The sequence below is a fragment of the Odocoileus virginianus genome, chromosome 2, assembly GCF_023699985.2.
Source record: "Odocoileus virginianus isolate 20LAN1187 ecotype Illinois chromosome 2, Ovbor_1.2, whole genome shotgun sequence".
In the NCBI taxonomy this organism is placed as follows: Eukaryota; Metazoa; Chordata; class Mammalia; order Artiodactyla; family Cervidae; genus Odocoileus; species Odocoileus virginianus.
The window spans coordinates 5,974,016-6,001,272 of record NC_069675.1 but is presented as its reverse complement, the minus strand read 5'-3'; the positions used below and the strand labels follow the sequence as shown (position 1 = coordinate 6,001,272).

Sequence of the window (27,257 nt, the reverse complement as noted above, 5' to 3'; positions counted from 1 at the left end):
TTTTAGAGCATTTTTACCCCCAAAAAGCCTGCACCCTGACTCCTTGTCCGGCCCACACATTCCCTGCCTTCAAATGTCTGCTCGGGCTTTTCCTGCATGTGCAGCCATGCTGTGTGCACCCCGTGTCTGCCTGCGCCCCGTTAGTACGTCTGCAGGGTTCATCCACGTCGACGCCAGTGCTTACTCCTTTTCAACAGCTGAACTGATACACTGCCCGGGTCTGCCATGACTTGTTCATTTCAACTGATGAATACTTAGTTGGGTTTGTTTGGGGCTTCCCTGATCGCTCAGTTGGTAAATGATCTGTACTTTTTGGCTCTTTGTAACAAATACTGTTGTGAACATTTGTGTACAGGTTCTGAGTGGGAATGCTGTCATTTCCTTCTGACATATACCTAGGAGTGGAATTGGGTAAAAATGGCAACTTAATGACTTAGTTTTTGGTCACTGCCAAACTGTTTTCCAAAATGGCTATGCCATTTCATAATCATACCAGCAGTGTATTAGAGTTCTGATATAATTGGAGTTTTGTATATTTCCAGAAAACTTTTAACAGGCTTTGAATTCAGGAAAGCTGTTTTTAGTTTTTGCTATAAGTTATTTAAGTATACCATGATATACTGAGAAAAAAAATTAGAGTTTAAAGCAATTACCCAGTATTACATCATCCAGAGGTGTTATTTCTAGAATTTATGTGTGTATGTATATACATACTTATAATTTGAAAAAAATCCATTTTTAACCGCATGGACATTTTTCTAGGTCAGTATCAGCATTGTCTTATGAATTTGTGTCATTACAGTACCTACAGACATCAGGGAAAAGACATCATGAGTGTGTCAGATGCTTTTGACTTCTTGGTGTACACAGGGCTCAGACCAGGGAGGACCCTGCAGCCCTCAGACTAGGGGCTTCTAGCTTAGCCTTTAGTTTTCTTACCTAAAAAGCTAAATTACTGTTAATTTTGGTTAAGACACAATAATTTTTCCAATTAACTTAAAACATTTTTTATTTTTAAAAAGCACTCACTGAAAATGACCGAGACAGCCAGTCACCACTGAAGAATCCTCTCTTGTCAACATCAAGACCCCTGGTTTTTGGCAAGTCCAATGGTATGTACCTCTTTTCATTACCTTCTGATTGGGACAGCTATTCCTAGAAGCAGAGTGTCTCTTCCTCAGCCTCCTAGGAGCTAATACTGAGACCACTGCTTCAGAAGCCAAAACCTTCCAAGGTGCAGTGTATTGGGTGTCTGTCCTCTATCCCCCCATGTTTATTTCTTTAATATTGCAGGGGTTATCCTGTAACAAGAGGTCACTCAGCTGTCATAATCTATTTGTGGACACTTTTTGTACGGACCATCTGATTGATCTCTGCTTTTCAGTTTGTATGTGGGATTTGCTTAGTGGAGTCCCTCATCCCCTCACCACTCCTTTCCATTTTCCTTTTGTTTTCATGGAATTTACTTCAGTTCAGTTGTGTCCACCTCTTTGCAACCCCGTGGACTGCAGCACGCCAGACCTCCCTGTCCATCACCAACTCCCAGAGCTTACTCACTCATGTACATTGTGTTGGTGATGCTATCCAACCATCTCAACCTTTCGTTCTCTTCTCCTCCCACCTTCAATCTTTCCCAGCATTAGGGTCTTTTCCAGTGAGTCGGTTCTTTGCATCAGGTGGCCAGAGTATTGGAGTTTCAACTTCAGCATCAGTCCTTCCAATGAATATTCAGGACTGATTTCCTTTAGGATTGACTGGTTGGATCTCCTTGCTGTCCAAGGGACTGTCGAGTCTTCTCCAACACCACAGTTCAAAAGCATCAATTCTTCAGTGCTCAGCTTTCTTTAGAGTCCAACTCTCATATCCATACATGACTACTGGAAAAGCCGTATCTTTGATTAGACAGACCTTTGTTGGCAAAGTAATGTCTCTGCTTTTTAATATGTTGTCTAGGTTGGTCATAGCTTTTCTTCCAAGGAGCAAGTGTCTTTTAATTTCATGGCTGCAGTCACCACCCACAGTGATTTTGGAGCCCAAGAAAATAGTCTCTCACCGTTTCCCAGTCTATTTGCCATGAAGTGATGGCACTGGATGCCATGATCTTAATTTTGTGAATGTTGAGTTTTAAGCCAGCTTTTTCACTCTCTTTCAAGAGGGCACTTTAGTAGTTCTTTTTTTTCTACCACTAGGGTGGTATCATCTGCATATCTGAGGTTTTTATATTTTTCCCAGCAATCTTCATTCCAGCTTGGCATTTCACATGATGTATTCTGTATATAAATTAAAACAGCAGGGTGACAATACACAGCCTTGACATACTCCTTTTCCTATTTGGAACCAGTCTGTTGTTCCATGTCCAGTTCGAACTGTTGCTTTCTGACCTGCATACAGATTTCTCAGGAGGCAGGTCAGGTGGTCTGATATTCCCATCTCTAAGAATTTTCCAGTTTGTTGTGATCCAGTCAAAGGCTTTGGTATGGTCAAAAAGCAGTTTTTCTGGAACTCTCGCATTTTCGATGATCCAGCAGATGTTGGCAGTTTGATCTCTGGTTCTGCCTTTTCTAAATCCAGCTTGAACATCCAAAAGATCATGGTTCACATACAGTTGAAGCCTGGCATAAATTTTAAGCATTACTTAGCTAGCACATGAGATGGGTACAATTGTGCGATAGTCAACTGGAATTCCATCCCCTCCACTAGCTTTGTTCATAGTGATGCTTCCTAAGGCACACTTGAGTTTGCATTCCAGGATGTCTGGCTCTAGGTGAGTGAGCACACCATTGTGATTATCTGGGTCGTGAAGATCTTTTTTTGTACAGTTCTTCTATGTATTCTTGCCACCTCTTCTTAGTATCTTCTGCTTCTGTTAGATCCATACCATTTCTGTCCTTTATTGTGCTCATCTTTGCATGAAATGTTCCCTTGGTATCTCTTAAATTTTTTACTTTGACTGAAGTCTATATTCTTTCCTTTGTCTCAAGGTGATACAATTGATTATCAGAAACAGCTGAAGCAGATGATTAAAGATTTGGCCAAAGAAAAAGACAAAACTGAGAAAGAGTTGCCAAAAATGAGCCAGGTATGGACTTTATTCTGTGCAGAGAATTTACTATTTTAGCAAGCAATTTCAGTGGTAGGCCTTTTACTGAAGCTGGACCCCCACTTTACCTCCTAAGCTATAATCAAAGGATCTTTAATAAGACATTTTAAACATTGTGACATTTAAATAGGAAATTAAATTTTGATCCATTCAGCTATTCAGATGTTCAGCACTCTTCAAAGGATGCTAGCACATATTTCATATCCTCAAATTTTCTCTATCAAACTCATTTACCAGGTTGTGATGCAGATTCATTCTGTAGAGCACTAGAAGCTATTTGGGAGACAGTGGACACAGAATTTTTCATATAAAAAGTAGTTTCTTGAAAATAGCTAACTACATATTACAGGGTACTGATGCGGCTTTAAGTGGAAAACTTCCCTTTATTATAGGACTTAAATCCCTCTGGTACTCCTGTGAGCTCCCAGGAGTGGGATTTAGCAGTTTTCCTTTTGATCAGGAAACAGTGTTGCTCCACTCTACTAAGTGGCTTTCAAACATTCATTCTACTCTCTGGATATAATCAGTTAAATCTCAGCATGTCAGTTGTACCTTAGTTATCATGGATATTTCTCTTGAACCTTAAATGCTAAATTAGTAGCTCATTTCCTGTTCCTAGAGTGACCGTGAAGCTTGTAGCTAAGTCCCACCTCTATTGTGACAAAGATTCTCAATTTGGGCAGGAGGGTGTGTAGCCTGAGTGCACACCAGGCACCATTGTTGAACTTGATATTCCCCCCTCACATTTCCAGAGAGAGTTTATCCAGTTCTGTAAGACTTTGTACAGTATGTTCCACGAAGACCCGCAAGAGAATGACCTGTACCAAGCCATCGCCACAGTAACCACACTGCTGCTGCAGATCGGCGAGGTGGGGCAGCGAGGCAGCAGCTCTGGGAGCGGCTCCCAGGAAGGCGGGGAGGAGCTGCAGGCCTCGGCTCCTTCCCCCTCTTCTGAGCAGGACTTGGTGTTTGCTGAAGCGGACACAGGGCAGAGTCCCCAGGAGTCCCAGGCATTTCCTGAGGAGGCACAAGGGGACTGGACCGTCTCCCTTGAACATATTTTAGCCTCACTTCTGACTGAACAGTCATTAGTCAACTTTTTTGAAAAGCCACTGGACATTAAATCCAAACTTGAAAACGCCAAGCTCAATCAGTACAGCCTCAAGACTTGTGAAATGAGCCGCCAGTCACAGCCTGAGCTCAAGCTGAGCAGCCCGTAGGACAGCGATTGGCTGAGACCCATCTCCATACCAAAGCACAGACCAGGTCCCCGGGTGTGGCCCAGGAAGCCAGGTTTGTCTAGCTCACCGTGAGTACTTTACAAGCTGGGTACACACTGTGGCTGGGGGGCACTGATGCAACACCCAGCATTTGTTTAGACACTGTCAGTGCTAGAGCTAGTGTTCTGTCCTCAGCTGGAAGCTAAAATGTGAGAGATGTGTGATACTAACCAAGTTGAGAGAAGCCCAAGCACTCATCCTTCACTTGAACGGGGGAAAGAATTCACTTTCAAGATTTGAGAGCCACTATCTGTGCAATTGTATTTGGCTTTTTTTGCACTAATTTTGTTTCAATGCTGGTAATTGAAACCATGTTAATGTATTTGGTTGTATTCACTTTTTTGTCCTTCCAAAAAAAACCACGCTTTCAAATGTTGGCCTCCAAGTTTTTTTAAAAACAAAGTTTTCTATTGACTTGGTCTGTGTCTGTATCTTATTTCAGTGTCTAAGGTTTGGACTGTGCCAGTCTGGAACTACCTGGAGGAACCCCCGCCAGTGATGTTCACAGCATATACTCCAGGTAGCCTCCAACCCCACTACCATCATCAGTAGGGTTTCAAAAGGGCACCTCTTTATGCCATTTAACCCACATCAGTGATGAAACATAATCCCTCCAACACCTTGGTTTCGGGCTAAATTTAACATAACGTTTGTTAGTCCTTTTAAGAAAGGTTACCTATATGGAAACGGCAACCCACTCCAGTATTCTTGCCTGGAAAATTCCACGGACAGAGGAGCCCAGTGGGGTTGCAAGGAGTCAGACAGGACTGAACAACTGAGCACAAACCAGAAGTAAAAACACCTTGTTAGATTACCAAATAATTGAGCTAAAAATGACAAACTATCTCTTTCATTAAATCTAAGACCCTCAAAAGCTACCAATTTAGTCTCTTAAAACTCCTGGGAGAGGGGGCCCAGGCACGGCAGCTGGGAAATGCTCTAAGATACACAAGCCTACTTTACCTCCAACTAGAAAAGGAAAATCAAGATGCGAAGGCAGTTCAATAACTTTATTGGACCATCAGCAATTAGTTCTCGTCCACATTGACTGTCTGTAGATCTGCAAAAGAAGTGATAGCCGGTTACCTTCCACACCCACAGCCCCCATCCCATGCTCACACAAGAACCATTTCTGCAAGGGCTTAGGCAGGTATTCTGAATACCCTTCCCAACCCAGATAAAAATGCGTTCTGTATCCTTTTGCATTTTCCCACACCATAACACAACTTCAAAAAGGTTTACTGACTATGCCTCTTAACGTACAACCCTACTGGAAGGATCCAGAGATACAAGTAAACAGTATTTATTGAACAAATGAACTCAGGTTATAATAGGGCCAAGGATTTAAAAAATGAAGTAGACCTTACTTTTGAAGGTGGTGACGGGCACGTAGGTAACCAGAGTGTAGAGCTTGTTTGGCGAGTCTTCGTCTTCATTACGTTTTCTGGACAACCGCACACGGATCCGGTATGGGACATTCCTGAAAAACAGAACACACAGGTGTCTTGGGATGTGGAGGTGGAAACGGCACCCAATACAATACTCCAGTATTCTTGCTTGGACAATCGCATGGACAGAGGGGTCCATGGGATCTCAAGAAGTTTGAAATGACTGAGCATGCTTGGAATGTACCTGTCTCAGCTGGCAGCCCCCACTGCCACAGCAGTGACCTCAGCAGAAATGTCAGCGCCCCCTGTGTAATGTTGGCTATAAGAGCTATGTTAAATCCCAGGCAGCACTCGGCGAACACGTGCACATGTTAAATGTTCAGTGTCCCGGCCTCCCACACGCAGTCCTCCTCCTGGCTCACCAATCTTCTCAGTTCATGGGACACCCCCCTCCCCATCTCAAGGGAGCCCACAAACAGTTCCTTCATTAGACACTCCCCGCCATGACAGCCCACTGCAGGGCTAAAGTTCAAGTCCCTGTTGTTGCATCCAATCCAATGTTGAAAGACTACCCAGATCAGACAGCGCCCCCCACCCCACTTGTCTCAAACCCTCCAGTCCCCGCCAGCACCACTCACCTGGCTGGTCCCACTTCTACCCTGGCCCCGTAACTGTCCTTTACAGCTATAGCCACCCCCACGGTGGACACAGCCCTTCGGTCTAGAGAAAGCCAGACCCCACACTGTGACCTACAAGGTCTGTCTGCTGCCCACCCCATCCTCACTCTGTTCTCCAATCACACACACTGTCTACTCCACTTTAACCAGCCACTGTTCCCAGGTCATGTCTGTTCTGTGTGTGATGCGCTGACCTGACCCGCACCCTGCTGACTCCTTCAGGCCTTAGTTCACACCAGGGTAAAGGGCTTCCCGCAGATGCTACCCTACTCCCCAAGCCACGGCTACACGATTTTCTTCTTATACCTCCACGTGCATTAGCTGAGTGGAATGCTAAAATCTGTCTCACACAGACACCTCGAGTACCTGATTCCTTTGGCCCAGACGGCTTTGTTGAGCCTGGTGTCGATGCGCACGTCCGGAGTTCCCATCTCCTTCATGGCAAACTTCCGGATTTCTTTGAGTGCCCTAGGGGCACGCTTCTTGAAACCCCTGAGATTCAAAAGTGAGTGAATGAAGTGAGTACAAAATTAAATAAAACACATAATACAGTGTGTTTTCATAAAACAAATCTCAACTAAACCTCTAACAACGCAGGAACAATTCTTCACCACTATGTCATGCCTGCCTATTACACAATGGTAATCTTCTATACACAATCTAGTTTCAATAGTGTAGAACAAGGACTCTGTCTATGATCCTTAAAAGATGCTAATATATACACTGGTCAACACTCTCCTGATAAAGCAAAAACCCCCTCAAGCTCTGATACCATCTGCCAGAGAGAATATATAATCAAAGAATGTTAGAATATGCTTGAACACAAAGCACATGACATAAACACGTCATCAGCTTTCAGCAATCATTCAACGCGAATTTACAGGTTCCTTATTAACTTGGTCTATGATAAAAGACAAAGGACTTGAAATGGACCGGTTTCCTCTCAAAAAACGAAGGCAACAATTAGTGCTACGGATTTCTCAGCATGTGTCAGGCACTATTAACCTGTTGTTTAGATATGGATACATAGATTCCTTGAATTTCATGCTTTCAGTTAAAGACAAAATGTGAGAAAGCTGAACTCTATTACTGGCTGAAATGGTTAAGCAGTTGGTTAAGTGAAGGCTATTCCAGTGGGGCAGAGACCCAAAGTTAAACAGATTGTGAATGTCAGAAAGAGCCATGTCGGCTACCATATCCACCCCTCCTCCCCGCTCTACCCATCAAACAAGCTCGCTTCACTTAAATATTTAACCATCCAGAAAAAAAAAACCTACAGAGAAAGGAGAGGAATAACGAAGGGGGCTGCATGTTAAAGTTAAGATGGCCACAGATATTGAAGTCAAGATCCAAAGATGAGGGCGCCTGTTCAGCTACCTGTGAGAAAAAGCATTATGGGGGTGGTAGGCTAAGCTCAAACTGCTGCCCTGAATCACATACTTGCCAGCTATGATTAAGTAAGTGGCCAACCCGTGTAGAATCAGAACAGAACTCTGGCCTCTCAAGATGGCAACATGGGAAGCCAGTGGAGGGCCTGGGAGCAGTCCAGGTGTTTGGGGTGGAGGAAGGAACCAGGAGCCCATCAAGGAAACTCCTTGATGGTGGGACCAGTGTAGTCAGGTTGAGGAAGGCAGACCCAAGAGGACGTGCTCACTTGCCAACAAAAAGGGAAGGCTGCAGGGAAACTGGAAAGTGTGTGTGTGGGCAGCGTGGACACAAAGAGTTTGGTTCAGGGTTATGTAAAATTTGAAATGCCTATTAAAAAACACATGTATACATCTTAGCAGCAGCTGGAAATATGAGGCCCTAAAACTAGTTGCTATTACTAAGCATAGTTAGAGAAGGGTTGAGTACTGGACTCAAGGATGGGATGTGAGAAGAAACATAGATCAAGGAGGAGCAGCTGCAGAGGCAAGAAAAACACAAGAATGTGGAATCCTAGGGAGTAAAATGAAGAATGAACAAAGAACTGCCAATTGTTGCCCATCAAGAACTAAAAACGACCCATTCATTTATCACTGTGAAGGTCTTCACTTAGGGCTTTTGTAACAAAAATGCCTGAAAAACTCATCCACCTGCGCTGGCTCACAGCCACTCTATTCTAAGATCTGGTTAACTGTGCGCCTGTAAAACATCAGCCTATGACTTACTCTTCACCCTTTCCTCCGGATGCTTGCCTACCTCCTCCTCCTAAGCTAGGTGGGTAGGATCTTTTGGTTCCCCGTTGAACCCGCAGAGCCCAAGATAGACTTATGTGCTCCCCACATGAATCCACCAGGCCCCAAACTGAAAGACTCCACCAACACAATACTCCCTGGCTCACGCATGGTCAACACCTGGCCCCAAGTGCCAGGCCCAGCGGGGTCGCTGCCACATGTATGTCCCTCACAAAGTCAGCTGTCCAGATATAGGAGACCGACCAAGCCAGTCAAGAAATTTTTGCAGGGCAATGTTTGCTGTTAAAAGAACTCCAAACAGCAGCATTCAAGAAAAGATGCAGTCTCCAGTATCACTGGTCAGCACCATGCGCAGAAAAGAGAAGAAAGGCACCACAACCAAGCCTCCAGAGACCACCACCAAGAACCGGGACATTGGAAATCACCCCCAATATTCCTGTGTATCACCAATCCACAACCTCCAGGTGTCCTCCCAGCAAATAACTCCACCGACACATCCTTTCGTGGTCTCTACAACGGTTTCACTCCCAGCATTACGACGTTCCCAGTTTCAGTACCCATCTGTGTGGGTCAGGGAACTAAAGAAACTGTATCACAGCGTTCGTGTTCTTGGCAGGTCCGGCTTCAATTAACTAGTGAACTTGACTACAAAGACCCAGACACATCAGCGTCCACTCCCGCACAACCTTCAGGCCTGCTAGGGTTTTATTCAATGACAAAGCAACGAGTGGAATGGTTTAATAACTACCACATCTCCCCAAGCTGGCTCTCCCAGAAACCTTGCTGTTCTATGTCCCGTTTCTAGGTATCAACCTCTGAGGCATTACCTTTTAAACCCTATAAACCTTAAACAGGGTCCATGGAAATACAGACTTGAGCTTTCGCAGGATTAAAGCCTAATTTCTGGCCCACCCAGCCTTCAGGCTAGACAGACTCAGAGACCACCGGACCGTGATTTCGGGAGCCCCCAACAGCAGGGCCAGCTGCAGGCCGCAGGGGTACTCACACTCCATGGATGCGCTTGTGAATGTTGATGGTGTATTCTCTTGTCACCACCTCGTTGATGGCGGACCGGCCCTTCTTCTTCTCGCCGCCCTTCTTTGCGGGAGCCATCTAAACAAACCCAGGCGACAAAGCAGCTCAGGGCAGGTGAGTCAAACCTAAGTCAAGGCCTCCCTCCCGGCCCGGCCTCACGCAGCCGCCCTCGTTACGGTTTCCGGGGACAGAAAGTCCGGCCAGGTCCCTGAAGCCCCAGGTATGGGTAGAGACAAGCCGGCTAGCCCGCGCGGCCCAAGTGTCCGGTGCCCCCGCCCCGGAAACCCCTGCAGCTCGGGTTTCCCCAAGCCTGGCTTCTCTCCCTCTGAGACTCCGGGAGTCCTTAAACGCAGCGTAGATTCCCGTGCGCCGGGGACGCGGGGTCCCAAGTCAGCTCAGGACAGAGCCTGCAGTCCTGGTCAGCACAATCCAGGTAGAGGATGGCGTCGGATTACTGCAGGCGAGACTCAGCAGCCATACTCACCCTGCAGGGCCGTGGTTGGAAAGGAAGAGCGAGAAGGATTGTGGGAGAAGGAAAGTAGCCTCACAAGTACAACTTCCGGGTTACCTGGAGGTGGGGAAAGGAAGAGACGCTGCTGTGACGCGAGCAGCGCGCGCCGGGGGGGAAAGGCGTGAAGGCCTCTGGGGCGGGACCTCGGGAGCGGGACCTCGGGAGTCGCGCTCTCCTTCGCAGCTTTCTGTCGCTGGTCCCCGCCTCCTGCGCGGGAGCGAGGCGGGGAGGGGTTTGCGGTTTCGCGTTTAAATCTTCAGAGAAAACGGGATCCTGGTCCCCAGGTGGAGGGGGCCAGGGTAGGGAGAGGAGATGCTCTTCTGTTTTCCCACTCGCTCAGTGATTCGGCCAGCATTGCCTGAACTTGTGTGCCTGGTGGGCAGCCCGGAGATGACTACGCGGCTGCCGACCTGGAGGGAGCCGGGAGCCTTTTCCGGCGGCAGCGATCAGCTAGCTGCAGAGGTGCAGAGGGGCCTAGGCTAGGGGCGACGAGGGAGGAGAAGCAGAGGTTTGCACAAGAAGCGTTTCGAAGTTAAAAGCGCCAGTTTGTAACTGACTATATGAAATGTCAATTTAGGAGACAGTAGTTGATTAAATCACCTTAGAAAGAGTAAAATACTATGTGCAGTCTATTATATTGGATAAATCTATGATTTCGTGACCTTAAATATGTTTTTAGCTCTTTCACAACAAAATGACCCAATAACAGCAATGGAAGCAGCGCTTTTATCCAACACCTGGTGTAAAATAGGTACCTTGAAAATGAAAAGGGAGGAACCTGAAGCCAGGAGGTTGACAGACTTCATGGCCAAGTCCGGTGTCCCCATGCCAAACCCACGGGTTCAGAACTCTGGACCTTCCGTCTGCTGATCAGAAACTGCATTCTCTTTTGGAGGGGCAAGGGCATGGTAAAATCTTTCAACCTAGGAAGGATGTAGAAATTTTGAGGGTTGAGTTACTGAAACCCTCGAATAGTATGTTAAAACTGGAGCACTTATATGTATGGCTGAATCCCTTTGCTGTCTGCCTGAAACTATCACAATACTTTGAATCGGCTCTACTCCAATATAAAATTAAGAGTTTAAAAAAAAGGAAATGAAAATAATGAGAATTATAAAGAATTCTCCAATTAGGAAAGAAAAAAACAAAAACTGGAGCACTGAGGTGTTAGGATAAGCCTGGAGAAAAACACAAGTTAGCTCTGTGATAGTCATATTTTGCAACTAGTTTTGATGTAAAGATACTCAGTTTTGTTGTATTTTGTGGGTCCTTGTACAACTTTTAAGAAATCTGTATCAGACAACACTTTAGTAACAAGTGTTAATATCTAATCTCTTTTCATCACTGGGTAGATTTTTTTTGGTAAATTCCTAAATATTGATTTATTTGTTGTTTAAGTAGCATATGATTAATAAGGGAAATGTTACAGTGAAAGTATTAGAGCCCGCCAGGCTCCTCTGTTCATGGGATTCTCCCGGCAAGAATACTGAGGTGGGTAGCCATTCCCTTCTCCAAGGCATCTGACAGGCAGATTCTTTACGGTCTGAGCCACCAGGAAAGCCCCATAAATTAGTAAATTGGACATTAAATGACGTACAGTTAGTGGTGACTGTATCTTTCCATGTCCCAAATCCCCTCTGACAGAAATGGACTCACCAGCATGGAGGATACAGTTTTTCAGTTGGTCTGGATGGGTGGGGTCTTGGCCGCACTGAAAGAGATGGGGACATTGGGAGCGGCAGGTGGTTTTCAAGGATTAAACTACATTAAATTCAGGAACTTTTTAAGTGTGTATAAAGTGGTTATCCAAGTTGGAGTATATATTTTAAGGCACGTATTATTTTACTGAATGCGCTGATGGGTTACCCTGCTTCTCCCATAGCTAGACATTGGCTGGACAGACAAAAATCCTAAAGAAAAAAGAAAAACAAAACAAAAAATCCTAAAGAAGGTTTTCCTTTTTTTTTTCTAATGAGTTTTTTCCCCTGGGAAAATAAAGGTGCTTCACAGTTACCACAAGGCTGTGTGTTTCAGCCATTCAGTCAACCATGTCATGCTTACAGAAGTATGCTGTTGTTTGTACTACTGCACATAGGCATTGTATGAAGTTCATAAATGTGTATCCAAAAAGCCACACATGCCATTACTCTGGAAGACCCAAATTAGTTGTTTGTCTTGGTTACTAATGGCTGACTTTAAAACCTCCAGGCTTCACATAAAGTGAAGAGAGAAACTTAAGCAATTTTTTACCGAACACCCACGTTTTACCAGATAATTTCCAGCCAGAGTCCAACATATCATGGCTTAGCATGATCTCACAGTTGACCAGTTCACCTTATTGCCGGTATAAACAACCGAAAAAGTAATTTAATGGACATTAGTTGCCATTAGAGACAAGATATTACATTTTAGTGGATGTAGTTTAAAATATTCTAAAACTTGGTGTATTTCAGAATTCATATTTCAGTCACTTCTCATGAGCCAAGATTTTATAGTTTCTAAATAGAAAGGTCATGACAAGTTTGCAAAACAGTCTTTTAATCAGCACAATTAAATGAATCAGAAGTTTAAGAATTAAACTTCCCCTGACATTATATGGGTTTAAAGAAATTTACTCAACAAGAGTTTTCTGAGTTTACCCAGACTGTGAACATGTGTAAAGTTTAAGCAATACTAAATTAACTCAGCAGCATGACGTAGTCCACCCTCTTCTAATGGCTTCCGGCTGGAAAATCCTACCACAAATATGCTGTTTCCATTAAAAACTTGTTCTACTTAGAAATGCAGTTCTGACAGCCAATTAAAATACAAATTCTTTTACAGAAAGATCAGATCTGGAAACCTTTGAATTTACCAAACAGTTAAATTACAAAACAGGTAATCTAGTGTTACATAGAATTTTTGTTTTAAAAAGAGGGTCCATTTTGGATTCCTTGAAAGAGTAAATGATCCTAAGATATGCAAAATATTTAGACTTACCTTTCCTTCAGGTAATTCAAATCACAATTGTGTGAATAATTAAAACTCCTTTTGATGTATTTGCTTGGCAGCCTCTTAGGCCACTGAAAACTGATCCTGGCCAGAGAATGGAGAGGAGTTTTCTCTCTTTTACAGGGAAGCAGGTGGAAACCTGGAGCTCCAGCGATGGAACAAGGAGAGGAACTTGGTTCTCTTGGGCCAGCGCTCTGCTGAGCATTGCCATCTCAGTGATTCTGTCTCAGCGTGCCAGGGCACCCTCACGCCAGCATGCTGAAGCCTCATGGGATAGGGGGTGCCGTCTGCTGTATCTCCCCTACCCACGTGATGTGTGCACAGGTCTCCCACACAGACACACAAACCCTGGGCGCATCACTGATACGTGAGAGCTGGCAAGCAAGAGGCCATGGAAGCCCAGCCCAGGTGAGCTTAATTACGGGCTGTACTGCTTCTGTCGATAATGGCAAAGCCATCTCTATGGATTACCGATGTCTCTTAAGTTAGAGATGTTTCCAGGAACTTTTTCTGGTTTTGTCAGTTTGTTCTGCTATCATTTCTAAAAGAACCATTGATTTCTTCTGGCACAATCTTTAAAATAAAGATCAGGATCCCAACAGGCTGAGATGCATGTGAGCTCAAAAACCTAAGACCATTACCCAGATTATTGGTTGCTCGCTCCCACCTTTTCTGCATTTTTGATTATCCTTAGAAACGTGTTGAAATTAAAAAAATTTACTGACGAGAGGTATGAATGCATCAAAAACAAGGTACAGAAACTGCCTCAAAAGGAAATTGTACAAATTTGTTAATTTATTACAAAATGTCCACTCACAGAAATACACAAGAAAACTTTTATCCTTTTATATTTTGGGAAAGGACTGGTGTCTCAGATACAAAATAATTTACACAGAATCCATACAATTTTATTTTATATAGAAATAGGTCCTTATTACAACGGCTGTACAATTCACTACACTTCGTCTTATAATTACATAAAATCTTCTCTTTAGAAACATCTCAACAAAACATACAAAAAAAGCAAAGTGCATTTTTGAAAAGGAAAATCCACTCCTGGGTCTCGGTCAGGAAAGATATGTAGAAAGCTGCGGCATCCTCACTCTGAGGGCCAGCATGTGGGGGAGGGGGGTTTCCTGGGGTCCTGCCTGGCCTGTGAGACCTTCCCCTTCACAGTCCTTGAGTCCTGTCAGAATCCCAGAACGTCACCTGCAGGATTGTACTTTGCGTTGAGTCCACCTTTGTAGTTGAAATCGCTGGAAGTCAACAGGAAACAGTCCAGTGTTACATTCAGGAGAAGAAAAAAAAAAAGCCAATCACCAGAACGGTGTGAGGAGAAGAATCTCATTCCATTAGGGTTTTGGCTGGGGGGTGGGAGGTGGGGGGCTGCAGTCTGGTTAATAATGTCCAGCTTTGCTATCTGATTGGTGGGCTGTTTTTGTTACTGGGGTCTCCGTGTGAAATCAGGAAACCTGATTTTTTAAAAAAAAAAAAAAAAGGAAAGTGCCTAAGTTATCTCCTTGTGCAGCTGTGCAAATTAAGACAGAAACGATCATCTAAAAATAATGAGAAAAAAAATCATCTCTTCTCTCCTTCCAAGACATCGCTGACCGGGTGCTTCTCCGAGGAAAGAGGGTCAGGAGAGTGAAGGCCAATGAGCACGTGCGCACGTGGCGCAGAGACTGGTCCACGCTGGGGGGAGGGGCGATCCAGCAGAGATGCTTGTCTCTAAGCTGAACCGCGTGATGCACTGATGCGCTCGGCTGGGGACTGCGGTCGGTCTGTCCGGGTATGGTTGTAGAGTGTGGCTGTGAAGCACAGGAAAAAGGGAAACAGGGCCAGCTTCCCTGCTCACTCATGTCCATGCTGGCCACCGCCCTTGGACATGGTCACCACCCAGGAGCTCTGAAATGGATGCGGCGTGCACGGAAGTTGGGGTGTCCTTTAAACTCTTCTCCCCAACTCCCTGGCCACCCGCCCCCTCGTCTGTCCATTGGTTAAAGCTGATGTGACCCAACCGAGGTGCCCGGCCACTACCGGGGCGGCTGCTGGAGGCCTGAGGACTCAGACAGGCTGCTGACCCTTCGGGCTGGGCGCGCGGGCCCCGGCGTTGGGTAGCCCAGGGTCCCTGGCTGTTGCGAGTAGGTGGAGAGAAGGAGGGAGTCCTGTTGCTCACTGTGCAGAGAGGTTGGCACCTGCACCTGGAAAGAAAGGAACCAGCTCCAGGGAAGGTTCTGGGATTCAGGGACTCCTTCCCTAAATGGCTGGGGTGGTGATGTAATCCTCCTCAGATTAACCCACTCCAGTACTCTTGCCTGGAAAATCCCATGGAGGGAGGAGCCTGGTGGGCTGCAGTCCGTGGGGTCGCCAAGAGTCGACACGACTGAGCGACTTCACTTTCATTTTTTACTTTCATGCATTGGAGAAGGAAATGGCAACCCACTCCTGTGTTCTTGCCTGGAGAATCCCAAGGACGGGGGAGCCTGGTGGGCGGCCGTCTATGGGGTCACACAGAATCAGACACGACTGAAGTGACTTAGCAATAGCAGCTCCCCCGCCTGGGGACCTGGGGGAAAGAAAGCCCAGCTCTCAGGCCAGCACTAGGGGTTCCTCCTGGTCCAGTGGCCAGGGGCCTAGGCTGCAGGAAATGGTTTCTTGAACACATGCACAGGAGCCCCCATGTAGCCTGTGTGGTATTGGATGCTGGAACCTGACACCACATGTACATCATTGCTGGCACAGCATCCAAAAAGGCCTGCAGTCCACATACTTTTCACTTGGTTCCTATTTCCAGAATCACTTCCAAATACTCCCATCTGCCAGGAAGCATCCTAATTTGAAGCTCAGAAACTCAGTGGGTTTTCCTGGTGCCTCAGCTGGTAAAGAGTCCACCTGCAGTGCAGGAGACCTGGGTTGGGAAGATCCCCTGGAGAAGGGCATAGTAACCCAGTCCAGCATCCTCGAAGCCTAGAAAATCCCATGGACAGAGGAGCCTGGGGTTGGGGCTACAGTCCACAGAGCCTCAAAGAGTCAGACACAACTGAACAACTGACACACTTCAGCTGGTCAAACACTAACTCTGGAATCTTCAGTCTCACCTCGCACTATTCCCAGCCATGAAATCTCCCCTCCAAGGAACCCAGTCCACCGTTTCCAAAGCTGCACAAGACACATCTGCCGCTCTGCCTCATCTCAGGCTGCCTCTGTTGTTGAAACGTTGTCCCCCTGACATCTCACACTCAGCCACCTACACTTGGAGTGTTTCGGTCCCCACTCCTCGGCCTTTTTTGACCTCGGCCCCCCAGCCCCACTGCTCCATTGGTGCTGACCCAGACCTGGCAGCCCTCTGTGATGTCCCCTGTCCCCCTGTGCTCAAGGCCCCTGAGTGCTCCTTGCATCCTTAGCCCTGCATCTGGGTGGAACAGGCACCTGCAAGCACGCTGGTGGCTCCCAATGAAGGAACAGATGGGCGGCCTCCAGCTCTCCCTCTGACTTCTCCCTGCTTCTCCCCTCATCAATTCCCGTCCCAGATCACTCCAGGGTCCTGCAAGCTGACCAGGGAGCAAAGCTGAGGTTCAGCGTTAACTCCCACTAAGACGTGGTGTCAGGGAGATCTGAAAACTATGCCATAGCTGGTTTAGCTACTTTGAAATTCAATTACAATCTAGAACTCGAGGAGGACTCTGCATCTTGGGCACCCCGCACATTCACCTATTGCTTAAAGGATGCCCAAGTGGGGCAGGCGGGGGCGGGGGAGCAAAACCTACACTGTGCCTTATGGTAGGGGCTTGAGGCTGTGGAGGAGGCCCCGTTGGACAAGGTCAGCTGGGACAGGAAGGGGTACATGGGCATGTGTGGGAGGGAAGGCCAGACCCTGAGCAGATACTTCTGTCCCATCTGAACCCCCAGCCACTGGCTCACACCCCTTCCTTCCAGTGCATGTGGCACTTGCTTAAAGTAAGAAGTGACCACAAGATTACATATATACAATGGAATATTACTCAGCCATTAAAAAGAATGAAATAATGCCATTTGCAGCAACATGGATGGGCCTAGAGAGTGTCATACTGAGTGAAGTAAGTCAGAGAAGGAGAAATACTGTATGACATCTGTTATATGTGGAATCTAAAAAGAAATCATATAAATTAACTTATTTACAAAATAGAAACAGACTCACAGACGTAAAAGAGAAGGAACTTATGGTCCCCAGGGGGGATGAAGGGAGAGAAGGGATAGTTAGGGAGTTAAGGATGAACATGTGCACATGGCTGCATTTAAAATGGATATCCAACAAGGTCCTACTGTACAGCACAGGGAACTCTGCTCATTGTTAAGTGGCAGCCTGGAGGGGGTAGGAGTTGGGGAAGAATGGATATATGTATACGTATGGCTGAATCCCTTTGCGGCCCATCTGAAACTATCACAACATTGTTAATCAGCTATACTCCAACGTAAAATAAAACGTTAAAAAAAAAAGAAGTGACCACAAAGAAATATGCCCCACATTTTCCTGGAAAGCCTCAAATTCATGCAATGTTATCTCATTCATTTAAAGGACGTTTGATGAATCTTTAAATTTGATAAAATTTTCCACTTGTATGAGATACTGCATATAAACATACCAACAAGTCCAACAAACATGGCAATCAGTGTCTGATTTTTGCTCTAAGAAAGTGTAGACACCATAATAAAAATTACTTTTTAAAAAATGGACCTTCCTAGCGCATAACCACAAGAGGCAAAATAACTGCTTCTGTTTCTCACATGTATATACATAGACTTTATCAACTTGGAGCATGATAAACTTTAGAAATGATAAATTTCAAATATGAATCTGTCTGAGGCTTATTTTGATACTGACGCCTAGAACCCCGTTGAAAGCCCGGAACAGAAGGAAGGGCCCATGAGGCCTGGGCTGGGGGCTCGGCCCTGCCTCCCCCTCCCCAGGCGCAGCCCAGCCCCACCTGAAGAAAGTGCGGAGGCTGTGGCTGGGCCTGTGCAGGCTTCAGGGGTGACGGCTGGGAGGTGGGGAAGCTGGGGTGCAGCCCCATCAGCAGGACAGGGGTGGAGGCGCTGCTGGTGGTATGCACATCCGGGTTCTGAAACACGGCCTGGCTCTGCGGATACCTGTTTGGTGACACACAGAAGAAAGACCTTTATAAAAACTATCGACATGACATCAAGGACATGGATGACAAGAGGAAAAACAGATGGACTTCATCACAGCTAAAACTTTGTGAGCATCACTCTATCCATGCAGTGAAAACACTGCCAGAAACAAAAAAAAAGCTGCCAGAAAACCTTTGCAAGTCCTATATCTAATAAGAGGTCGATATCCAGCTGTATGTAAATACAGTTTCTACAACTCACCACCACCACAAATGCAAATAACCTGGTTAAAAAATGGGCAAAAGGCTTGAGTAGACATCCTGGAAAGAAAAGGTACAAATGGCTAATAAGCACGTGAAAAGAGTCATTAGGGAAATGCAAATCAAAACCAAATGAGGACTTCCCTGATGGCACAGTGGATAAGAATCTGCCTGCCAATGCAGGAAACAAACGTTCGGTCCCTGGTCATACCACATGCCACGGGGCAAACCAATCCCCACAAATGTTGCCATGGCAAAACTGGGGGAGTCAACAGCGTTACCCAGTCAACAGCATGCTGTTGGCATCATTGTAAACAAAGTTTAGGGCAAGATTCTTGCCAAGAGAATTAATGTGTGTACTGAGCATATTAAGCACTCTAAGAGCCGAGACAGGTTCCTGAAATGTGTGAAGGAAAATGATCAGAAAAAGGAGGAAGCCAAAGAGAAAGGAACTTGGGTTCAGTTGAAGTGCCAGCCCTGCCCATCAACAGAAAATTGAACTAAAGATTTACTGAGCATGGCCTTGCCCATCAGAGCAAGACCCTGATTCCCCCACAGCCAGTCCCTCCTATCAGGAAGCTTCAACAAGCCTCTTAGTCTCATCCATCAGAGGGTAGACAGAATGAAAGCCACAATCACAGAAAACTAACCAAACTGATCACATGGATCACAGCCTTGTCTAACTCAAAGAAACTATGAGCCATGCCGTGTAGGGCCACCCAAGACAGACAGGTCATGGTGGAGAGTTCTGACAAAAAGTGGTCCACTGGAGAAGGGAATGGCAAACCACTTCAGTACTCTTGCCTTGAGAAACCCATGAACCCAGGATGAAAAGGCAAAAAGATGTGACACTGAAAGGTGAACTCTCCAGGTTGGTAGATGCCCAATATGCTACTGGAGAAGAGTAGAGAAATAACTCCAGAAAGAATGAAGAGACGAAGCCAAAGCAAAAACAACGCCTCATTATGGATATGACTGGTGATGGAAGTAAAGTCCGGTGCTGTAAAGAATAATATTGCATAGGAACCTGGAATGTTAGGTCCATGAATCAGGGCAAATTGGAAGTGGTCAAACAGGTGATGGCAAGAGTGAACATCAAAATTTTAGGAATCAGTGAATGAAAATAGAATGAGCGAATTTAATTCAGATGACCATTATATCTACTCCTGTGGGCAAGAATCCCTTAGAAGAAATGGAGTAGCCCTCATAGTCAACAAGAGAGTCTGAAATGCAGTACTTGGGTATAACCTCAAAAATGACAGAATAATCTGTTTGTTTCCAAGGCAAACCATTCAGTATCACAATAATCCAAGCCTATGCCCCAATTGAAGAAAGTAGGGAAAACCACTAGACCATTCAGGTATGACCTAAATCAAACCTCTTATGACTATACAGTGGAAGTGAGAAATAGATTTAAGGGACTAGATCTAATAGACAGAGTGCCTGATGAACTATGGATGGAGGTTTGTGACACTGTACAGGAGACAGGGAGCAAGACCATCCCCAAGAAAAAGAATGCAAAAAGGCAAAATGACTGTCTGAGGAGGACTTACAAATAGCTGTGAAAAGAAGAGAAGTGAAAAGCAAGGGAGAAAAGGAAAGATATTCCCATTTGAATGCAGAGTTCCAAAGAATAGCAAGGAGAGATAAGAAAGCCTTCCTCAGTGATCAATGCAAAGACATAGAGGAAAACAACAGAATGGGAAGACTAGAGATCTCTTCAAGAAAATTAGAGATACTAAGGGAACATTTCATGTGAAGATCGGCTCAATAAAGGACACAAATGGTATGGACCTAACAGAAGTAGAAGATATTAAGAAGAGGTGGCAAGAATACACAGAAGAACTGTACAAAAAAGATCTTCATGACCCAGATAATCACAATGGTGTCATCACTCACCTAGAGCCAGACATCCTGGAATGTGAAGTCAAGTGGGCCTTAGAAAGCATCACTATGAACAAAGCCAGTGGAAGTGATGGAATTCCAGTTGAGCTATTTCAAATCCTAAAGATGATGCTGTGAAAGTGCTGCACTCAGTATGCCAGCAAATTTGGAAAACTCAGCAGTAGCCACGGGACTGGAAAAGGTCAGTTTTCATTCCAATCCCAAAGAAAGGCAATGCCAAAGAATGCTCAAACTACTGCACAACTGCACTCATCTCACATGCTAGCAAAGTAATGCTCAAAATTCTCCAAGCCAGGCTTCAGCAATATGTGAACCGTGAACTTTCAGGTGTTCAAGCTGCATTTAGAAAAAGCAGAGGAACTGGAGATCAAATTGCCAACATCTGCAATGGATCATCGAAAAAGCAAGAGAATTCCAGAAAAACATCTATTTCATCGGGTAAAGAATCTGCCTGCAATGCGGGAGACTGGGTTCGATCCCTGGGTTGGGAAGATCCTTTGGAGAAGGGAAAGGCTACCCATTCCAGTATTCTGGCCTAGAGAATTCCATGGACTGTATAGTCCATGGGGTCGCAAAGAGTTGGACATGACTGAGTGACTTTCACTTTCACTTTCTTCTTCATTGACTATGCTAAAGCCTTTGACTGTGTAAAGAAGTGTAAAGAAAAGAAAGTGTAGTCGCTCAGTCGTGTCTGACTCTTTGCGACCCTGTGGACTGTAGCCCACCTGGCTCCTCTGTCCATGGGATTTTCCAAGTAAGAATACTGGAGTGGGTTGCCACTTCCTTCTCCAGGGGATCTTCCCGACCCAGGGATTGAACCTGGGTCTCCTGCATCACAGGCAGATGCTTTACCCTCTGAGCCACCAGGGAAGCCTGTGTGGATCACAGCAAACTGTGGAAGAGTATTCCCATTCTTAAACAGATGGGAATACCAGACCACCTGACCTGCCTCCTGAGAAATCTGTATGCAGGTCAAGAAGAAACAGTTAGAACTGGACAAGAAATGATGGGCTGGTTCCAAATTGGGAAAGGAGTATGTCAAGGCTGTATATTGTCACCCTGCTTGTTTAATTTATATGCAGAGTACATCATGAGAAACCCTGGGCTGGATGGAGCACAAGCTGGAATCAAGATTGCCAGGAGAAATATCAATAACCTCAGATATGCAGATGACACCATCCTTATGGAAGAAAGCAAAGAGGTACTAAAGAGCCTCTTGATGAAGGTGAAAGAAAAGAGTGAAAAACCTGGCTTAAAACTTAACATTCAGAAAACTAAGATCATGGCATCTGGTCACATCACTTCATGGCAAATAGATGGGGAAACAGTGGAAACAGTGACAGACTTTATTTTCTTGGGCCCCAAAATCATTGCAGATGGTGATTGTAGTCATGAAAATAAAAGACGCTTACTCCTTGGAAGAAAAACTATGACCAACCTAGGCAGCATATTAAAAAGTAGAGACATTACTTTGCCAACAAAGGTCCATCTAGTCAAAGCTATGGTTTTTCCAGTAGTCATGTACAGAGGTGAGAGTTGGACCATAAAGAAGGCTGAGTGCTGAAGAATTGATGCTTTTGAACTGTGGTGTTGGAGAAGACCCTTGAGAGTCACTTGGACTGCAAGGAGATCCAACCAGTCCATCCTAAAGGAGATTAGTCCTGATTATTCATTGGAAGGACTGATGCTGAAGCTGAAGCTCCAATATTTTGGCCACCTGATGTGAAAGGCTGACACATTGGAAAAGACCTGGATGCTGGGAAAGATTGAAGGCAGGAGGAGAAAGGGATGACAGAGGATGAGATGGTTGGATAGCATCACTGACTCAATGGACATGAGCTTGAGCAAGCTCCAGGAGTTGGTGATGGACAGGGAAGCCTGGCATGCTGCAGTCCATGGGGTCTCAAAGAGTCAGACACGACTGAGGGACTGAACTGAACTGAAACCACTCCAGTGTACCACAACTCTGGAACCTGTGTGCTGCCAACACTGAGCCTCATGCCCGTGAGCCCGCATGCTGCCAGGAGTCTGTGAGCCTAGCGCCTGTGCTCCGCCGCACGGAGAAGCCTGGCACTGCAACAGCGTCCACTGCTCACCACAACTAAAGAACGTCTCATGCAGCAATAAAGACCCAGCACAGTCAAACAAACAAAACAATCAACATGAGGTATCATTTCATCACGATACTATTATCGAAAAAAAAATTGTACATAACAAGTATTGTTGAGGATGTGGAGAAATTGGAACTCTGGTGCGCTGTTGGTGGGAGGGTAAAATGGTGTAACTGCTGGGCAAAACAGTGTGAAGTTTCCTCAAAAAGTTAAACTTAGCGTTACCATGTGATCCAGCGATTCTACTTTTGGGTAGAAGTGAAAGGTGGGGACGGAAACAGTTATTTGTACATCCAGGGTCGTAGCAGCATTATTTACAATAGTGAAAACCTGGAAGCAACCCCATGTTCATTGATAGATGATAGATGATCAAGGTGCAGTGTATACAGACGGTGGAGTATGATTCAGCTTTAGGAAGCAAGGAGATTCTGACACAGGTCACACCGTGGGTGAGCCTCCAAGACATTACAGTGAGTGAAACAGGCCCATCACAAAATACAGACACTGTATGAGTCCACTTATATGAGGTACCTAGAGAGGACAAATTGATGAGAGACAAAAAGCAGAAGGCTGGTGGCAGGGCGAATAGGAAATTACAGCTTAATGGGGACACAGCTTCAATTTGAGATGATGCAAAAGTTCTGGAGATGGACGGTGGTGATGGTTGCACAAATATGTGGATGTACTTATGTCAGAGCATTGTACATTAAATATAGCTAAAATGGGAAATTTTAATATACATTTTTTTAAAAAGAAAGAGTAGTTGATGATAATGGCCGAGTAACAAGGGGCATGCCATTTGGGAGAACTCTGGAATCCAGACCAGGTAAGAAATCAAAAGTGTTAGCTACTCAGTCATGTCAGACTCTTTGAGACCCCATGGACTGTAGCCCACCAGGCTCCTCTATCCATGGAATTCTCCAGGCGAGAAAATTGGAGTGGGTTGCCATTCCCTTCTCCAGGGGATCTTCCCAACCCAGGGATCAAACCCAGGTCTCCTGCATTGCAGTAAGATTCTTTACCATCTGAGCCACAGGGAAGCCCAGAAATAGATATTTAAAGATACTATATGGGGACTTCCCTGGTGGTCCAGTGGTTAAGACTTCACCTTGCAATGCAGGAGGTGCGCGTTTCATTGCTGCCCCGGGAGTTAAGATCCCACATGCCTCCTAGTCAGAAAACCAAAATACAAAACAGAAGCAATACTGTAACAAATTCAATACAGATGTTAAAAATGGTCTACATATAAAAAGTCTTTTTAAAAAAAGATACTATAGAGAAGTCCATTTATATTTTTAGAAGTGTTCTATCTCTACATGGGTTGTTTTATGGTAACAGGCACTGGGGATTCCAAGATTTCAGGGGCCTGTGTGTGTGGGAGGCAGAATGTGACCTGCCCTAGAAGACAGAGTCTTAGGTCATGTCTGGAGGAGATGAACAGGGAGATGTGGATGGTATAAATTACTGGGTTGACCGAAAATGACAGTTTAGATTTTTCAGAGGAAAGAATTTCTGTTTTTGCTTAGTTTCCTGCATTTGAAACATCTCTGGAAAGTGATGTCACAAGATTCTGTGTTTCCACTTATCTGGATCATTTAGAAAGAACAGTCCAAAACCAAAACCAACATCCCGCACACCCCTCCAGGCAACTGGGAGCATCATCAAGAGTTTAAAGGCAGTTTCCTTGCAGTATACAGCTCCCACCACCCCCAATGCCACCACCCCCACCATCATAGAGTTTTCATTGATGTAGATATGGGCCCCAATCTTCAGAAATGCTCAGTGATCATCACTGTTACTATTATTACTGGAGGAGGACACAGGAAGGCCTCCAGGCGGGCAGCCCCCAGGACACGGATGGAAGGCCCCTGCGTCTGGGCACAGCAGGCCTCATTAGCTAGCCCTGTCCCATTGAACCTCTGACGCAAATGAAACCAGTGTTTATATGACCACGGTGTCTGCTTTATTTCAAAGGGCTTGGAACTATTTTCCAGTGGCTTTTCAAGGATTCAGTCCTCTGGTTCCAGTAAACCTCTGTCCTTCGTAATGAAATCGGCTCAGCATGGCTGCTCCAGGTACTGGGGGTGGCAAGTGAAGAGCCCGGGGTAAGAAGAAAGAGAAGGCTCCATGTCTGGGGGACAGGAGGGCACCACGTCTGCACAGGGTCACAGTTCAGGGCCCATCCCTGGAACCTCGTGTGGGGGAATCTGCCAGCATTGGGCGGCCAGCCGGAGCTGCACAAGGGCCCTGGGGAAGGGGGACAAGGCTCTGTAAGACTCCGTTTACCTGGGATGTTACCCCTTAGACCTGCAGAGATGGGAAGACAGTGGTGAACTTAGCATGTAAAGAATTGTTTCCTTCAGGTCTTGTTCTCAGCCTGGAAAGCTGACATGAAGTTTTCTCTCTTGACACAGGAAATGGAGGAAGAACAGCAAAGGGGAGGAGCCCTTTAGAAAGGCGTGGGCACATGTGGATCCTCCCTGCAATGCCCGACTTGCAGGGAGGTGGCTGGTCCAGGCAGACGAAACCCTGCAGCCTGAGACCACTTAGTGTGGCTCTCTGCCCCACCCCTCCCCAGCCTGGGCCACCTACTTGACTTGCCGGCCGGTCCTCCCGACCTCTGAAGGCTGCCTCGCATCACAGGATCCGGGCATCATGGGCTGGATGGGCTGGCTCAGCAGTAGCCTTGGAGCCAACGAGGAGAGAAATGGGAAACTGTGATCAGTACGCAAGCTGTGGACCCGCCGGCCAATCCGCGCCTGCCGAGCCTCACTGGCCCCTTTCTGGCTGGCCCCACAGAACCCCTGCCGCTCTGTTCCAGAGGATCCTTCAGGCAGCAGGTCTCCTCCTCTGGCCATCGAGACCCCAGCCCTGTCCTGTCACTTCATGAGCTGAGATCAATTGTAGAGTTGATTAACAAATGAGTTATTTACAAAACAGAAACAGACTCACAGACTTAGAGGACAAACTTAGAGTTGCCAGGGGGAAAGATGAGGGGATGGTTGGGGGGTTGGGGATAGACATGTATGCACGGCTATATTTAGGATAGATCACCAACAAGGACCTACTGTACAGCACAAGGAACTCTGCTCAATGTCACGTGGCGGCCTGGATGGGAGGGGAGTCTGGGGGAGAGTGGACACATGTGTATGTGTGGCTGAGTCCCTTTGCTGTCCACCTGAAACCATCACAACATTGTTAATCAGCTTCATGAGAAAAGCGAACGTGTTAGCTGCTCAGTCGTATCTGTTTCTTTGTGACCCCATGGGCTATAGCCTGCCAGACTCCTCTGACTATGGAATTCTCCAGGCAAGAATACTGGAGTGAGTTGCCATTGCCTTCTCCAGGGATCAAAACTGGGTCTCCCGCATTGGCAGGCAGATTCTTCACCAGCTGAGCGACCAGGGACTCCAATACAAAATTAAAAATTCAATTTAAAAAACTGCAGTGGATTTAGAGTCTATTTGTCTAAACTCTGCCTCCATCTTCAGCAGAGAGCCAAGATGAACAGTGTAAAACTATGTCTCAGTTACCTTTCCAAAAAGGACAGAGTCTATACCTGAGCTGCCGGTCATGGCTGAAGTCCGGGCTGGGTTGGCCCTGGGGGGCCTCCTGGGAGGCAGAAGCTGGCGTGGTCAGGCTCAGAGCCGACGGGAGCGCAGGGGTGGTGCTGCTAAACTGAGGTGTCAGGCTGCTCCCCTGAATCATCTGTGAGCTTCTCAATGGCTTTGGACCCTGGAGCAACCATTGAGACAAGAAAGGAAAACCTTCAGCTCAACTCAGGTGTTACCTCCCCAGAACCTCTTTCTTTTACCCGCTTAGGCCTTTCTGAACATTTAGGGCCCACGGACCATCATTATGATGTTTTGGTGTTATGACTGGCTTTCCTGTTGGACTGTAAACATCTCAAGGATTCTTTAAACCCTTTGGGATTTAAAAGACAGTGCCAGGCTTGGGGCAGGCATGCCATTACTGAATCCATGATGGTTTGTTATTTAGTTCCTAAGTCCTGTGCGACTCTTTGCAACCCCATGGACTGTAGTTCACCAGGCTCCTCCTCCTCTTGCCTGGGATTTCCCAGGCAAGAATGCTATAGTGGGTTGCCATTCACTTCTCCAGGGGATCTTCTTGACTCAGGGATCAAACCCATGTCTCCTGTATTGGCATGTGGATTCTTTATTGGCAGGTGGAGCTACCTGCTGCTGCTGCTAAGTCACTTCAGTCGTGTCCGACTCTGTGCGACCCCATAGACGGCAGCCCACCAGGCTCCCCCGTCCCTGGGATTCTCCAGGCAAGAATACTGGAATGGGTTGCCATTTCCTTCTCCAATGCATGAAAGTGAAAAGTGAAAGTGAAGTCGCTCAATCGTGTCTGACTCTTAGCGACCCCAGACTCCTCCATCCGTGGGATTTTCCAGGCAAGAGCACTGGAGTGGGGTGCCATTGCCTTCTCCGTGCCGAGCCACCAGGGAAGCCCAAATCCATGATTATGTGTATAAATAAAAGAGGCTTCAGGAAAAGCTAGATCCAGCCTTACAAGCTGTGATGGTCTGGAAGCAGGGGCTCAGAACTTCTTGAATCCATTGGGCTCAAGTGCCACTGATGGATGGGTGACCCTGTCAGATGCAAGGTCACTGGTGGCTTGCAGGAAGTGGTAATGACTGTGAGGGCAGGGCTTGAGAGGGAATCTGGGGGACCAGGAGGCACATGGTGA

The 27,257-nt window shown here is 46.1% G+C and overlaps 3 protein-coding genes, 1 long non-coding RNA gene and 1 other non-coding gene across 19 annotated transcripts in view; 2 read left to right on the top strand and 3 right to left on the bottom strand.

Annotated features, from left to right (window-relative positions):
- TBC1D8 (TBC1 domain family member 8) overlaps positions 1-4,794 on the top strand; it is a 143,160-nt gene extending 138,366 nt beyond the window's left edge. For all 4 annotated transcript variants that reach the window (XM_070475018.1, XM_070475029.1, XM_070475015.1 and 1 more), the window contains 3 exons: positions 1,023-1,112; positions 2,982-3,079; positions 3,853-4,794. In XM_070475018.1, the coding sequence (XP_070331119.1) occupies positions 1,023-1,112; positions 2,982-3,079; positions 3,853-4,320 (656 nt within the window). In that variant the 3' untranslated portion in view covers positions 4,321-4,794. The remainder of the gene's footprint in view (positions 1-1,022; positions 1,113-2,981; positions 3,080-3,852) is intronic.
- A 575-nt stretch (positions 4,795-5,369) lies between these two features.
- RPL31 (ribosomal protein L31) lies at positions 5,370-10,240 on the bottom strand. The gene is made up of 5 exons (XM_020908477.2): positions 10,142-10,240; positions 9,629-9,735; positions 6,812-6,937; positions 5,748-5,860; positions 5,370-5,440 (listed from the first exon to the last, which is right to left on the bottom strand). Exons 2-5 carry the CDS (start codon positions 9,733-9,735, stop codon positions 5,409-5,411), a joined length of 378 nt encoding a protein of 125 aa, XP_020764136.1. The 5' UTR covers positions 10,142-10,240; the 3' UTR covers positions 5,370-5,408.
- A 63-nt stretch (positions 10,241-10,303) lies between these two features.
- Positions 10,304-15,363, top strand: LOC139037769 (uncharacterized). The gene is made up of 2 exons (XR_011490668.1): positions 10,304-11,659; positions 13,283-15,363. It is a non-coding gene; the product is annotated as an uncharacterized lncRNA (long non-coding RNA).
- NPAS2 (neuronal PAS domain protein 2) overlaps positions 14,648-27,257 on the bottom strand; it is a 198,652-nt gene continuing 186,042 nt past the window's right edge. For 7 of the 12 annotated variants that reach the window (XM_070475081.1, XM_070475084.1, XM_070475108.1 and 4 more), the window contains 3 exons: positions 26,104-26,279; positions 25,137-25,229; positions 14,648-15,360 (listed from right to left, as the gene is read on the bottom strand). In XM_070475081.1, the coding sequence (XP_070331182.1) occupies positions 15,015-15,360; positions 25,137-25,229; positions 26,104-26,279 (615 nt within the window). In that variant the 3' untranslated portion in view covers positions 14,648-15,014. Of the gene's footprint in view, positions 15,361-18,123; positions 18,287-24,484; positions 24,792-25,136; positions 25,230-26,103; positions 26,280-27,257 lie in introns of those variants that run through there. The other 5 variants (XM_070475071.1, XM_070475080.1, XM_070475064.1 and 2 more) reach the window with 3 other exon arrangements.
- On the bottom strand, positions 21,232-21,303 carry TRNAH-GUG (transfer RNA histidin (anticodon GUG)). Its single transcript has one exon. It is a non-coding gene; the product is annotated as a tRNA-His (tRNA).